Raw genomic sequence first — 16,291 nt, 5'->3', positions numbered from 1 at the left:
GCAACCTCTTCAACCTCAGCCACAGCAACTTCTTCCTAGGAACTTCGCCAAAGGCAAGGGACACAAGGGCAAAAGTGAACTATTGGGACTTCATCAAGATCAAAAGCTTTTGCACACCAAAAGAAACAGTTAACAAAACCAAAAGACAACTGACAGAATTGGAGAAGACATTTGCAAACAACATATCAGATAAAGGGCTATTGTCCAAAATCTATTAAGAACTTAGCAAACTCAATACCCAAAGAACAAATAATCCAATCAAGAAATGGGCAGAGGACATGAACAGACATTTCTGCAAAGAAGACATCCAGATAGTCAACGGACACATGTAAAAGTGCTCCACCTCACTCAGCATCAGTGAAATACAAATCAAAACCACAATGAGATATCACCTCACACCAGTCAGAATGGCTAAAATTAACAAGTAAGGAAATGACAGATGCTGGCAAGGATGCGGAAAAAGGGGAACCCTCCTACACTGTTGGTGGTAATGCAAGCTGGTGCAACCACTCTGGAAAACAGCATGGAGGTTCCTCAAAAAGTTGAAAATAAACCTACCATATGACCCAGCAATTGCACTCCTGGGTATTTAACCTAAAGATACAAATGTAGTGAACTGAAGGGTGACATGCACCCGAATGTTTATAGCAGCAATGTCCACAATAGCCAAACTATGGAAAGAACCTAGATGTCCATCAACAGATGAATAGATAAAGAAGAGATGGTATATTTATATACAATGGGAATACTATGCAGCCATCAAAAGAAATGAAATCTTGCCATTTGTGATGACGTGGATGGAACTAGAGGGTATTATTCTTAGTGAAATAAGTCAATTGGAAAAAGACAACTATCATATGATCTCCCTGATATGAGGAAGTAGAGATGCAACGTGAGGGGTTTTGGGGGTAGGAGAAGAATAAATGAAACAAAATGGGATCGGGAGGGAGACAAACCATAAGAGACTCTTAATCTCACAAAACAAACTGAGGGTAGGACGTGGGGAGGGAGAGGGTGATGGGGTTATGGACACTGGGGAGGTTATGTGCTATGGTGAGTGCTGTGAAATGTGTAAACCTGGTGATTCACAGACCTGTACTCCTGGGCCTAAAAATACATTATATGTTTTATTAAAAATTTTAAAAATTATTTAAAAAAATAATAAAAAAAACACTCTCAAATATTTGAGCTGGCACACTAAATTCAAAAACTCAAATGTATTTACCTAGATAATAAATTTACTGCTAAATAAAGATTTTTCTGTTCTTGTTTGTCCTGAACACTTAGTTTCTATTCCTTTATTTGTTTCTCCAGGAAAATGTCAACATAAATTAGCAAGATCTTATAAGTTGTTTCGGTTTATAAATTATCCTTTTCTGAGAAAGCCCTTACAATTTGTAATATTAATCTGTGAGGATAAGGGCTGTTGGGATTAAAGTAGGACAGGGTAATCTATGGTCCACAGACCCAATCTGGTGTATGACCTGTATAGTCTGCAAATAAGGATTGTTCTGTATTTTTTAATAGTTGAAAAAAAACAAAAAAAATAATATTTTGTGACATATGAAATTATATGAGGTTTAAATTTCAGTATTCATGAATAAGTTTTTATTGTAAAATCACCATGCTCATAAATTTATATTTTTCTATATTGGATTTTGCATTACAATGGCAGAGTTTAGTACCATAGAGTATCTGTGACATAGTAGTTCACATGGTCTACAAAGCCTAAAACATTTACTACCTCTTTCTTTATAATGTTTTCTAATCCTTAAGGTAGAGCTTAAAGTGAATAGGTGTCATCATAAGGCATCCAATTCAAATGAAATTATTACAGGATCTTTACACCAGAGAAGTGAGAGGCAACTCTAAGATTAGAAAAGCAGAATGTTGCTAACAACACCAGAACAGGATGAATGAATTAAAAAATTTAGATTGTGCTATTCAGCAAGAGCTACATAACAGAAGGGAGAGCAGTTTCACAGGAACAGGAAGCAATAGTTTTAATACATTGTTCTAAGCAGGGTCAGTATGTAGAGATAATAAAATATTTCACTGCCACCATCCAATCATCCATATTTGCTGAATATACTCAAAAGCATCAAAGCAAAGATGCCCAGGGAATGTATATATTTCCTTGTGCGATAGACCAGAGAAGAGGATTAGTGTGAAGTGGATATAAGAACATTTAGGTGATTGCTCCAAAGTGAAAATATAAAGAAATATTAGAAGATGTAGAAATAAAAGAAAAATTAAATAAGATAAAATAAATTAGATGATGAGTCAACATGCTTTAATTAACAAAGCTCCAGAGAGAAAAGGGAAGCAAATGATTAAATGTAATATAGTAAAATTTCTCAGATCAGAAATAAATAGTATCCAGATTGAAAGGTCTTCAGTACAACTGCCATACTGGATGATGAAAAACAACACCATGTAAGGATCAAAAGATTTAAATGTTTCCATAGAGAAAACAAATAAAACACACACAAATGAATGAGAATAAGAATAGCATTAAATTCCTAAAGAAATGATAAAAGACAAAAGAAAAGACCTTTAAAATTCCAAAGTACAATTATTTTAAAAGTAAAATTAACCAAGCAATCTTTGAAATAATTAAATATATTTTCAATCATGTCACTCTCAAACAATTTAATACACATCTATTTTTTAAGTAAATTATAGAGGCATATAGACTCCCAAAATGAGTAAGCCAGTCATGAAAAAAAGAATACACATGTCCCAAAAAAGACACAATAGAAAATTTGTAAACACCTATGCAAAAAGTCTAATAGAGATTGGGGAATAAATATACGTCCCTAGGGTTAAAAAGAGGATTTTTTTGAAACATGTAGAGAAGTAGAGAAAATTTTTAATTTTATTAGAAAAATTGGGCAAAAGCAATATGATAACAATTACAAATTTGGGAAGAGACAAAAGTTATGCAATGAAGACAATTTAAGTTTAGTTCATTATTTGGCCCATCAGAGAATAAAACAAAATTCTAATAATTTATATGATTATAGAGGAAGAATGGAAGAAGTGGCATGTAAGTATGATGAACTATTAGGGTCTTAAATTCTGATTTCAATGATAAGAAGTCAACAGATGTCTAAATTTGAAAATGCAAGAAATTTCATGGGGATATTATTTAGAAATATGGAGTAAAAAATGAATAAACTATTCCTACACATATAAACAGGATAATTTTCACAGACATAATTTTGAACAAATAAATGGCAGACATAAGAATACACACTGCATTATTTAAGTTACATAACGTTCAAAAAGAGGCCAAACTAACCAAGGATGTGAAGTGTCAGGAAAGTGGTTTTCTTTGGTATGGATAGTCAGTGGAACAAGATATATGATTCACAGTGGTCTTCTGAAATGCTGAAATATTCTATTTCTTGGTCTCTGTGAGGTTCATGTCTACATATTGACTTAGTCAAAATTTATTCTCCTATATATCTATGATCTTTTCCATGTTCTCTATATATGATATACTCCAGTAAAACTTTTATTTATAAGGAAATGAAAGTGAAAGTATAAGCCAGGAAGAACAATTTTAAAAATTAAGAAAAATAATTCAAGGAGTGTAGTTTATGCAAGGGGGGATTCAGTTTGTTTGTTTGTTTGTTTTTCAGTAATAGTCCTGTAAAACCACTTATATTTATGATAAGTGAATGTGTATTTCTTGGTAACATATAAATTTTAAACAAAAAAGTGGAGCTATAGGATTCAACATATATGCATCTTTTTAAAAGCTGTTCAAAATAGGACTGAAATGATGCATAAATAAGGACAATGCAGAACAATGATGGTTAATGGATACATACATTTGTAACAACTGCATAAAGTACACATAAAATGGAAGCACAAATTCATGATTTTTGTTCTTTAAAGTAGACATGCTCTTTTTTCTATGGCTTAGAAAATCTGATATAAACGTTAGTCATTTTGCCTACTTGGTGAATAAGTATATTAATGTATGTTACACTTTTGATTTATGTTATAACTTATAATTAAATAAACTTTCTGAGATTAAAATAATTCTGTCCCAACAAAATAATAAACACACATATAGAGGAAAATGTCAGGTTAATATTCACTACTTTTATTTTATACTATTTAGCTATGTAAAAGAATATAAAATAAAATATAGAAAACAATATATATAATATATATGTAATATATATAATTATAATTATGTAATATATAATAATATAAAATATAAACATATATAATAATTAAATATAAAATAAAAAATATATATTATAAAAATATAAATATAAAATATAAATAAAAATAGTAAAGAAGGATAAAAATTACATACCATAGCAATATCTGCATCATAGCTTTTATTGCATATTGTGCCAGGAAATGTTGCTCCCAAATATGCAGGACGTTTCCTGTAACTACATCATTATAGTATAGCCTTTTTTATTGCCATACTTATTCAGAACAATTTACTAGCTTACTTTTAAATTAAATCTCCTATATATTTAAAATGATTTTTCAAACAAACCAATTTTTGATCTGGATATTATCTAATATATTTACAAAATGGGTCAAATCATTAAAAACTATAATTTATTTTTTTAGTTAAATATTTATTTATTTATTTGAGGGTGGAGAGGAGCTGAGGGAGAGGGAGAAGAAGGGAATCTCAAGCAGAGTCATCTCTGAGTGCATTGTGGGGCCTCCGTATCAGAGCCCTGAGATCATGACAAGAGCTGAATCCTAAGTTGGACACGTAACCAACTGAGCCACCCAGGCACTCCTAAAATTCATTTTAAATCCAATTTTCTCTCCTCACCTAATTCCTAGACTTGATAAAATTTTACTATCTTGAATTTTCCTCGGTTTTCTTTGTACTGCATGCATTCTTTTGGTTACTAAAAGTTAAACAAAGGAGTTTTTAACTTGTGTAATAAGAAGTCTTGCCTATCTAAAATGTAAGCATTTTCTTAAATTATTACCAAAAATATCTTCTTTAGTCAAAGAGTCGACAAAAAATTATTAACATATTATAGGTCATAGTAATGAATAGTGACAATTTTGACATTATTAAAAAGCTAAAGCTTACATGTATTCTATAGTATAGCTAACATCATGAAAGTTTATAAAAGGCAAATCTTACATAAATTATATTCTAAAATATATTTTTATATAATTTATTTATGTTGTTTTTATTTTTAGCATATTCTCAACTATACTATTGCACTCATGGCAACAGCCATGTTTATTTAAAATTTTCAGAGGGGCCTACAGAAATTGAAGAACACAATAAATGTATTAAATTATCAAATTATTGAAATTATTTGATATCTCTTTTTTAATGTAGAACATTGTGCTTACATAAGTAAGAATGTTATGTCATGGGGCCGTAGGATAAGATAGTCCTGTTTCCATATGAAAAGTCTTTGTAATAAATCACCAGCATCCCCGTTGGTAGAAATTTTGTTTTTATCTGACCACAATTCCAAGGAGGACAGCATCACAGTCAGTTTGAACTGGGTAAACATCTAAAATAAGATTTATGGCATACTTGTTCAAATAACATTAGTCATTAGTTCAAAATTACATAAAAATAAAGAATAAGTTCAGTTTAAGATTTTTAAGTCATTAATTTGTCAGGATAGAAATAAGTTTCAGTGATTTTTCATAAAATTATAAATGTAAAAAACTTAAGACTTACAGTGTTGACAAGACCAATAATTTGGATAATTTTCTGTGTTACAGCCATCACTTCTGATCCCATATAATCATACTGAAAAATATTTTAAGTGATTTAAAAAAAATGTGAGTGAGTGATAGCAATTTTTTATGGTGGGTATATCTTGCTTACACCAGGTAGGTAAACCACGGCATTTGTCAGACAATATAAAGCATATTAATATGAAGATAATAATACTTATAATAAAAGAAACAATAAAAATCATAGGTTTCTGAAATAGGTTCTCAATTGTTGATGCTTTAAAGACACTCTCGGGTGCATGTGCCCCTTTGGATCACTACGTTTGTATCTTTAGGGTAAATACCCAATAGTGCAATAGTGAATGTTTATAGCAGCAATGTCCACAATAGCCAAACTATGGAAAGAACCTAGATGTCCATCAACAGATGAATGGATCAAGAAGATGTGGTGTATATATACACAATGGAATACTATGCAGCCATCAAAAGAAATGAAATCTTGCCATTTGCGACAACATGGATGGAACTAGAGCGTATCATGCTTAGCGAAATAAGTCAAGCAGAGAAAGACAACTATCATATAATCTCCCTGATATGAGGAAGTGGTGATGCAACATGGGGGCTTAAGTGGGTAGGAGAAGAATCAATGAAACAAGATGGGATTGGGAGGGAGACAAACCATAAGTGACTCTTAATCTCACAAAACAAACTGAGAGTTGCTGGGGGGAGGGGGGTTGGGAGAAGGGGGTAGGGTTATGGACATTGGGGAGGGTATATGCTTTGGTGAGTGCTGTGAAGTGTGTAAACCTGGTGATTCACAGACCTGTACCCCTGGGGATAAAAATATATGTTTATAAAAATAAAAAAATTAAAAAAATATATATATATGTTTATAAAAAATAAAAAATTAAAATAGTTCAAAAAAAAATAGACACTCTCAAACAGAAACAATTGAAATCAAAAAGTCCTAAAATAACTTCTTCATAGATTCCTCCTTAGTATAATGGGATTTTTTTTTTCAGCCAGACACAGAGAAAATAGCAGTCATTTTTTATGACACAGAAGGAATCACAGAACCTCTTGTCACATGGTTGGTTAAAAAAAAAAATCAAATAAATAAATAAATGTTTAAAAGTCAAAATGCTTAAATATTTCTACAGAACAAAACCCAGAAATCCCAATTATAAAATATTAAAAATTATGTGGCATAAGAATTTAAAAGTTTTGATAAATAAGATGAAATTATGTAAAAGCAAGGAGAAAAAAAGTCCTTTGAAACTAGAAAATTCTTGAGAGGACATAAGATCTTTTTTCTTAAGATTTTATTTATTTGTTAGAGAGAGTGAAAGAGAAAGAATACAAGCAAGGGGAGCTGCAGGCAGAAGGAGAAGCACGCTCCCCATTGAGCAAGGAGCCCTGCATTGGGATCATGGATCCCAACGATCCTGGAATCATGACCTGAGCCAAAGGCAGATACTTAACCAACTGAGCCACCCAGGTGAGAGGACATAAATTCTTATTTGGGAACTTAATTAACACATGTTCTTTCGAGTCATATTTTGGAAAATGATTAATACTTTTGCAAAAGTTCTAATTTTTTTAAATGAAAAAAAGAATCCTAGCAAATCTTAGAAATCTGTATAGTTTCCTCAAAATTATGATAGTTAAGGAAATGAATTACTTGTTATAATTGTTGATAATAGAAGTAATGGAAAATTAATTATATATTTCCATTGGATGAATAAGAAATATATTCTAGTCAAAATGTTTTCCTTATAGTCAAAGAAACAGTCCATTAGACAGTTGTTATATACATGAAAGATATCCCCATAAAACACACAAATAGAATAATCCTTACTTACGACAATCTGAGAATATTCAAGATCATCAGAGTAGAAGTATAATTTCATATACTAAATGTCAAGACTCTTTGGAAGATATCACTAGCTCCAAAGGTTTATTTCACAAGTTAAAAATTCTCTATAGAGAAGACATAACAATGCTTAAATAGTAGGAAAAAATACACATCACCAAAATATGGAAAACAAAATGGACACGATTAAAAGGAAAATTTAAGAAACCCACAATCCTAGTTCCAGATATTAAAATAATTCTTTTAACAACTGATACAATGAGAGGAAATGTAATAAATATAGAAGATCTGAACAATGCAGTTAAAATATTTGACTCATTAATATACAAAGAGTACTGCATCTAACAAGGGCAGAATGTAATAAATCCTTTCCAAATGCGTGTGGACCATTTACAAAATTGACCATATACTGGGCCACAAGGGAAGTCACAATAGATTTCCAAAATTTTACGTCATTCAGATTATGCTCTTTTACCAATATAGAAAAAAAAAAAAAACCTAGATATGAGCAACTAAAATATAACTTGAAAATCCCCAAATATTTTTAATCTAACCCATACAATTCTAAATTACCCAAGGGTCACATACACAGACACAGACACAGACACAGACACACACACACAAATTAGAAAATGATTTAGAAAAACTGAAATGATGATACAAATCAGACTTATCAAAACTTCAGTTGCTAAAAACAAACAAAAGCCCTTGTACTAGACAGTTACTCATTGTATATTTTAACAGTGTATATTTTAACAGTGTATATACTATAAAATTTAAAAAAATGCATAAAATCAGTGATCTTCAAATGAAAGAAACTAAAAGGGATGAAATAACAAAGAAAAGAAGAGAAAGCAATAAATTGTTAGATCTTCCTGGTGGATAGACTCTTTAGGAATGAGGCAGTGGACAGACTTTATGTCTGACTACAGTCTTTAGTTTAAAATCTAATTTATCTGATATGAGAATCACTACTCCAGCTTTCTTTTGAGGCCTATTGGCATGAAAGATGCTTCTATATCCCTTCACTTTCAGTCTGGATGTATCCTTAAGTTCAAAATGGTCTCTTGTAGACAACATATGGACAGGTCCTGTCGTTTTATCCAATCTGCAACCCTGTGCCATTTTATGGAAGTACTTAGGCCATTCACGTTGAGAGTGATTATTGAAAAATACGTTTTTATTGACATCATGTTGACTGTGAAGTTCTTGTTTCTATAGATGGTCTCTGTAAATTTCTGTCCAATGATATTCTTTTTTTTTCTCTCTTTCTTATAGAACCCCCCTTAATATTTCTTGTAGTGCTGGCTTGGTGGTCGTATACTCTTTTAAACCTTGCCAGTCTTGGAAGCTCTTTATCTCTGTATCCATTTTGAATGTCAGCCTTGCTGGATAAAGTATTCTTAACTGCATGTTCTTCTCATTTAGTGCCCTGAACATGTCTTGCCAGCCCTTTCTGGCTTTCCATGTTTCTGTGGGCAGGTCTGACATTATTCTGATGGACCTTCCTCTGTATGTAAGAAATCTCTTCTTCAGAGTTGCTCTCAAAAGTTCTTGTCTAAAATTATGATTTGACAGTCTTCAATCAAGTGCCTTGAACTCTTTCTAGATTCATTCATCATGGGGGTGTTCTTTCTACCTCTAGGACACGAATGCTTGTTCTGTTCCCCAGATTGGGAAAATTTTCATGGAGAATTTGTTCAACTATATCCTCTAGTCTTCTTTCTTTCTCCTCACCCTCAGGGATCCAAGTAATTCTGATATTGGAACATTTCATGTCATCATTTAATTTCCAGGATTCTGTTTTCATGGCTTCTAAGCTGTTTGTTTCAGGCCTCCTCCTGATCCTTTTCCTCTATCAGTTTGTAAATATTTATGCCCCCAATATAAGAGCAACCAACTACATAAGACATAACCAAGAAAAAGAGTCATATCAATATGAATACATTACTTTTAGGGGATCTTAACACACCACTCTCAGTAATAGATCATCCAAGCATGAAATCAATAAAGAAACAAGAGCACTGAATGACACATTGGACCAGATGGGCCTCATAGATATATACAGAACATTCCACCCTAAAACAACAGAATACTCATTTTTCTCAAGCACACATGGAACTTTCTCCAGAATAGACCACATACTAGGTCACAAAAAGGACTCAACTGATACCAAAAGATTGATATTATTCCCTGATTATTCTTAGACTGCAATGCTTTGAAACTGGAACTCAATCACAAGACAAAGTTTGGACAGAACACAAACACTTGGAAGCTAAAGACTGTCCTACTCAAGAATGTTTGGGTCAATCAGGAAATCAAAGAATAACTTAAAAAATTCATAAAAACCAATGAGAATGAAAACATATCAGCCCCAAACCTATGGGATACAGCAAAGGCAGTACTAAGGGGGAAATATATAGCCATTCAAGCCTCTCTCAAAAAAATGGAAAAATTCTGAATACAGCAGCTCTCTATAGACCTCAAAGAACTGGAGAAACAACAAACTAAGCCAACCCCCACACAAGAATCTAATCAAGATTAGAGCAGAGATGAATGAGATAGAAACTAGGGATACAGTAGAACATATCAACGAAATGAGAAGCTGGTTTTTTTTTTTTTTTTTTTTTTTTTGAAAGAATCAATAAGTTTGAAAAACCACTGACCAAACTAATCCAAAAAAAGGAGAGAAGACCCAAATTAACAAAATTATGAATGAAAAGGGAGAGATCACAGCACCAAGGAAATAGAAACAATCATCAGAAATTATTATCAACAGTTATATGCCAATAAGTTAAGCAACCTAGATGAAAGAGGTGCATTCCTGAAAACCTACAAACTTCCAAAACTGAATCAGGAAGAAATTGACAACCTGAATAGACCAATATCTAATAACAAGATTGAAGCAGTGATCAAAAACCTCCCAAAATACAAGAGCTCAGGACCTGATGGATTCCCTGGGGAAATCTACCAAACATTCAAAGAAGAAATAATCCTATTCTCCTGAAGCTATTTCAAAACATTGAAACAGAAGGAAAACTTTCGTACTCTTTCTATGAAGTCAGCATTACCCTGATCCCCAAGCCAGGCAAAGACCCCACCAAAAAGGAGAATTTTAGACAAATATTCCTGATGAATATGTATGCAAAGATTCTCAACAAGACCCTAGCTAATAAGATCCAACTGTACATTAAAAAGATTATACACCATGACCAGGTGGGATTTATCCATAGGATGCAAGGATGGTTCAACATTTGCAAATCAATCAATTTGTGATAGAACAATTTGTGATAGAACAAATCAATAAGAGAAGAGAGAAGAACCAGATGGTCCTCTCCATTGATGCAGAAAAAGCATCTGACAAAATCCAGCATCTGTTCCTGATTAAAATGCTTCAAAGTATAGGGGTAGAGGGAACATTCCTCAACTTCATAAAATCTATCTATGAAAAAACGACATCGAATATCATCCTCAATGGGAAAAAGTTGACAGCCTTCCTTCTGAGATCAGGAACACAAGGATGCCCACTCTCACCACTGTTGTTCAACATAGTATTAGAAGTCCTAGCAACAGCAATTAGACAACAAAGAGAACTAAAGTGTATTCAGATTGGCAAAGAAGAAGTCAAACTCTCTCTCTTTACAGATGACATGATACTTAATATGGAAAGCCCAAAAGACTCCACCCCCAAACTACTAGAATTCATTCAGTAATTCAGTAATGTGGCAGGGTACAAAATCAATGTACAGAAGTCAGTTGCTTTTTTACACATGAAGATTGAAAATACAGAAAGGGAAATGAGAGAATCGATTCCATTTACTACAGCACCAAGAACCATAACATCTGGGAACAACCTAACCAAAAAGGTAAAGGATCTGTACTCAAGTAACTATGGAACATTCATAAAAGAAATTGAAGAAGACATAAAAAGACAGAAAAGCATTCCATGCTCATGGATCAGAAGAATAAACACTTAAAATGTCTATACTGCCCAGAAGCAATCTATACTTTCAATGCCATCCTGATCAAAATTCCACCAGCATTTTTCAAAGTGCTGGAACAATCCCAAAATTTGCATGGAACCAGGAAAGACCCTAAATTGCTAAGGAAGTATTGAAAAAGAAAAAGCTGGGAGCATCACATTGCTGGATTTCAAGCTTCATTACAAAGCTGTGATCACCAAGACAGCATGGTACTGGCACAAAACAGACACATAGACCAGTGGAATAGAGTTGGGAGCCCAGATATGGACCCACAACTCTATGGTCAACTAATGTCTGACAAAGCAGGAAAACATATCCAGTGGGGAAAAAAAAGATAGTCTCTTCAATAAATGGTACTGGGAAAATTGGACAGCTATGAATAGAAGAATGAAATCTAACCATTCTCTTACACAAATATAAACTCAAAATGGATAAAAGACCTCAACATGAGGCATGAATCCATCAGAGTCCTAGAGGAGAATATAGGCAGTAACTTCTTTGACATTAGCTACAGTAACTTCTTTCAAGATATGTTTCCAAAGGCAAAGGAAACAAAAGCAAAAATGAACTTTTGGGACTTTGTCAAGATCAAAAGCTTATGCACAGCAAAGGAAACAGTCAACAAAACAAAGAGGCAACCCAGAGAATGGGAGAAAATATTCACAAGTGAAACTACAGACAAAGGGCTGATATCCAAGATCTATAAAGAATTCCTCAAACTCAAAACACAGAACAGATAATCATGTCAAAAAAAAGGGCAGAAAACATGAACAGACACTTCTCCAATGAAGACATACAAATGGCTAACACATGGAAATATGTTCATCATCATTAGCCATCAGGGAGATTCAAATGAAAACCACTTTGAGATATCACCTTACATCAGTTAGAATGGCCAAAATTAACAAGACAGTAAACAGCATGTTGGAGAAGATGTGGATGAGGAGAATCCTCTTACACTGTTGTGGGGGGGATGCAAGTTGGTGCAGCCACTTTGGAAAACAGTGTGGAGATTCTTTAAGAAATTAAAAATAGAGCTTCCCTATGACCCTGAAATTGCACTACTGGGTATTTACCACCAAAGATAGAGATATAGTTAAAATAAGGGCCATCTCTACCCTAATGTTCATAGTAGCAGTGGTCACAGTCACCAAACTGTGGAAAGAGCCAAGATGCCCTTCAATAGACAAATGAATAAAGAAGATATGGTCCATGTATACAATGGAGTATTATGCTTCCGGCAGAAAGGTTGAATATCCAACTTTTGTATCAACATGGATGGGACTGGAAAAGATTTTGCTGAGTGAAATACGTCAAGCAGAGAGAGTCAATTCTCATAATGGTTGCACTTACTTGTGGAGCATAATGAATAACACAGAAGACATTTGGAGATGGAGAGAATTGAGTTGGGGGAAATCGGATGGAGAGAGCCATGAGAGACTGTGGACTCTGAGAAACAAAAAGGGTTTTGGAAGGAGGGGTTGGAGGTGGGGTGAGCCTGGTGGTGGGTATTATGGAGGGCACATATTACATGGAGCACTAGGTATGGCACATAAACAATGAATTTTGGATCACTGAAAAAAAAATTTTTTTAAAAGGAAGCAATAAATTAGGAAATAAACATAGAAATAAAGTAATAAAAATAAAGATTCTTTGAAAAGATGAGTATAATTGATACCCTTATAAGTACTATCAAGAAAATTGAGAGATGATATAAATTACCAATATCAAGCATAAATGAGGCCAAAATACACATCCTACCAGATAATGAAAGGCTAAAAATTGACTATTAAAACATTTTTGCCAATATATTTTTATGTTATGTTAGTCATTAGTTTTTGATGTAGTGTTCCATGATTCATTGTTTGCATTTACCCAGTGTTCCATGCAAGACAGTATGCCAATATTTTTAATTTTTTTTTTTATCTTCTGTAAGTTTCAAGTTTTGGTTTAAATTCTAGTTGGTTAACATACTCTGTAATATTTGTTTCAAGAGTAGAATTTAGTGATTCATCAATTATATATAGCAGTCAGTGCTCATCACAGTTAAGTTTCCTTCTTAATACCTAACCCTAATATAGCCCATCCCCCCACCCATCAACATTCAGTTTGTTCTCTAAAGTTAATAGTCTCTTACAGTTTGCCACCAATGGTGTGAGAATTTTGCCTTTTCTCCACTTCCTCACCAAAATCTGCTGCTTCTTGTGTTGTTAATTTTAGGCATTCTGACAGGTAAGGTGATATCATGATTTTGATTTCTATTTCTCTGGTGATGAGTGATATTTAGCATCTTTTTATCTGTTTGTTAGCCATCTGCAAATCTTCTTTGGGAAGATGTCTATTCATGTCTTCTGACCATTTCTTAACAGGATTATTTGGTTTTTGGTTGTTGAGTTTGATATATTTTTACATATTTTGGATACTAACTTTTTATCAGATATGTCACTTGAAAATATCTTCTTCCATTCCATAGGTTGCCTTTAAGTTTTGTTTAATGTTTCTTTCACTACACAGAAGTTTTTTATCTTGGTGAAGTCCAAATGGTTAATTTTTGCTTTTGTTTCCTTTGCCTCCAGAGATGTATCCAGTAAAAAGTTGCTACAGCCAATGTCAAAGAGGTTGTTGCCTGTGTGCCCCTCTATGATTTTGATGGTTTCTTGTCTCACATTTGGGTCTTTCACAAATTCTGAATTTATTTTTATGGATGGTATAGAAAGTGGTCCAGTCTTATTCTTTTGAGTTTTGCTATCCAGTTTGCCCAACATGATTTGTTGAAGAGACCATCTTTTTTTTGATAGAATATTCTTTACTGATTTGTTTATGATTAGTTCACTATAGCACTGAGGATACATTTCTGGGTTTTCTATTCTGTTCAATTCATCTATGTGTCTGTTTCTGTGCCAGTACCATACTGTCTTAATGACTAGAGCTTTGTTATTATACTTTGAAATGAGGAATTGTGATGCCTACAGCTCTGCTTTTCTTTTTGAAGTTTGCTTTGTCTATTCAGGGTCTTTTGTGGTCCCACCCATATTTTAGGATTATTTTATCTGGTGGTGGTGTGATGCTGATTGTAATAAATGTATAGATAGCTTTGGGTAGTATAGAAGTTTTAACAATATTTGTTTTTCCAATCCAAGAGCATGGAGTGTTTTCCCATTCCTCTTCTATCTTTCATAAGTGTTCTATAGTTTTCAGAGTACAGATCTTTTCTCTGTAAATAAATAGTTCTCTGTTTTTACAGAGATAACTGTTCTAGACAGTTATCTCTGTAAATAAAGTTACATTTCTTCATAGCTATTTTATGATTTTTGGTGCTATTGTAAATGGAATTGATTCCTTGATTTCTCTTTCTGTAGCTTCATTATTAGTGTACAGAAATGCAACATATTTCTGTGTGTTAATTTTGTAGTCTGTAACTTTACTGAATTTGTGTATTAGTTCCAGAAAATTTTTGGTGGAGTCTTCTCTTTTGGTAGACTCTTTTGGTGGAGTCTACAGAGTATCATGTCATCTACAAAGAGTGGAAATTTGATTTCTTCCTTGATGATTTGGATAGATTTTTTTGCAGTGTTTTTAAATTTTTTATTTTTTATAAACATATATTTTTATCCCCAGGGGTACTGGTCTGTGAATCGCCAGGTTTACACACTTCACAGCACTCACCAAAGCACAAACCCTCCCTATGTCCATAAGCCCACCCCCCTTCTACCAACCCCCCTCCCCCCAGCAACCCTCAGTTTGTTTTGTGAGATTAAGAGTCACTTATGGTTTGTCTCCCTCCCAATCCCATCTTGTTTCATTGATTCTTCTCCTACCCACTTAAGCCCCCATGTTGCATCACCACTTCCTCATATCAGGGAGATCATATGATAGTTGTCTTTCTCTGCTTGACTTATTTCGCTAAGCATGATACGCTCTAGTTCCATCCATGTTGTCGCAAATGGCAAGATTTCATTTCTTTTGATGGCTGCATAGTATTCCATTGTGTATATATACCACTTCTTCTTTATCCATTCATCTGTTGATGGACATCTAGGTTCTTTCCATAGTTTGGATATTGTGGACATTGCTGCTATAAACATTCGGATGCACGTACCCCTTTGGATCACTACGTTTGTATCTTTAGGGTAAATACCCAGTAGTGCAATTGCTGGGTCAAGGGCAGTTCTATTTTCAACATTTTGAGGAACCTCCATGCTGTTTTCCAGAGTGGCTGCATCAGCTTGCATTCCCACCAACAGTGTAGGAGGGTTCTCCTTTCTCCGCATCCTCGCCAGCATCTGTCATTTCCTGACTTGTTGATTTTAGCCATTCTGACTGGTGTGAGGTGATATCTCATTGTGGTTTTGATTTGTATTTCCCTGATGCCGAGTGATATGGAGCACTTTTTCATGTGTCTGTTGGCCATCTGGGTGTCTTCTCAGCAGAAATGTCTGTTCATGTCCTCTGCCCATTTCTTGATTGGATTATTTGTTCTTTGGGTGTTGAGTTTGCTAAGTTCTTTATAGATTCTGGACACTAGTCCTTTATCTGATATGTCGTTTGCAAATATCTTCTCCCATTCTGTCAGTTGTCTTTTGATTTTGTTAAATGTTTCCTTTGCTGTGCAAAAGCTTTTGATCTTGATGAAATCCCAATAGTTCATTTTTGTCCTTGCTTCCCTTGCCTTTTGCGTTGTTTCTAGGAAGATGTTGCTTGGGCAGAGGTCGAAGAGGTTGTTGCCTGTGTTCTC

At 33.7% G+C, this 16,291-nt stretch overlaps 1 protein-coding gene across 1 annotated transcript in view; it reads right to left on the bottom strand.

Moving 5' to 3' along the window:
* The window catches only part of LOC101691786 (disintegrin and metalloproteinase domain-containing protein 18-like), a 204,420-nt gene that overhangs the window by 144,652 nt on the left and 43,477 nt on the right, over window positions 1–16,291 (bottom strand). The window contains exons 8-10 of the mRNA XM_045070988.1: window positions 5,702–5,773; window positions 5,362–5,528; window positions 4,337–4,418 (exon numbers count right to left, since the gene is read on the bottom strand). Coding sequence (XP_044926923.1) covers window positions 4,337–4,418; window positions 5,362–5,528; window positions 5,702–5,773 — 321 coding nt within the window. The remainder of the gene's footprint in view (window positions 1–4,336; window positions 4,419–5,361; window positions 5,529–5,701; window positions 5,774–16,291) is intronic.

The sequence above is a fragment of the Mustela putorius genome, unplaced genomic scaffold, assembly GCF_011764305.1.
Source record: "Mustela putorius furo isolate JIRA1106 unplaced genomic scaffold, ASM1176430v1.1 tig00003976_pilon_pilon_pilon, whole genome shotgun sequence".
Lineage (NCBI taxonomy): Eukaryota > Metazoa > Chordata > Mammalia > Carnivora > Mustelidae > Mustela > Mustela putorius.
This window is presented reverse-complemented; position numbering and strand designations above follow the sequence as displayed.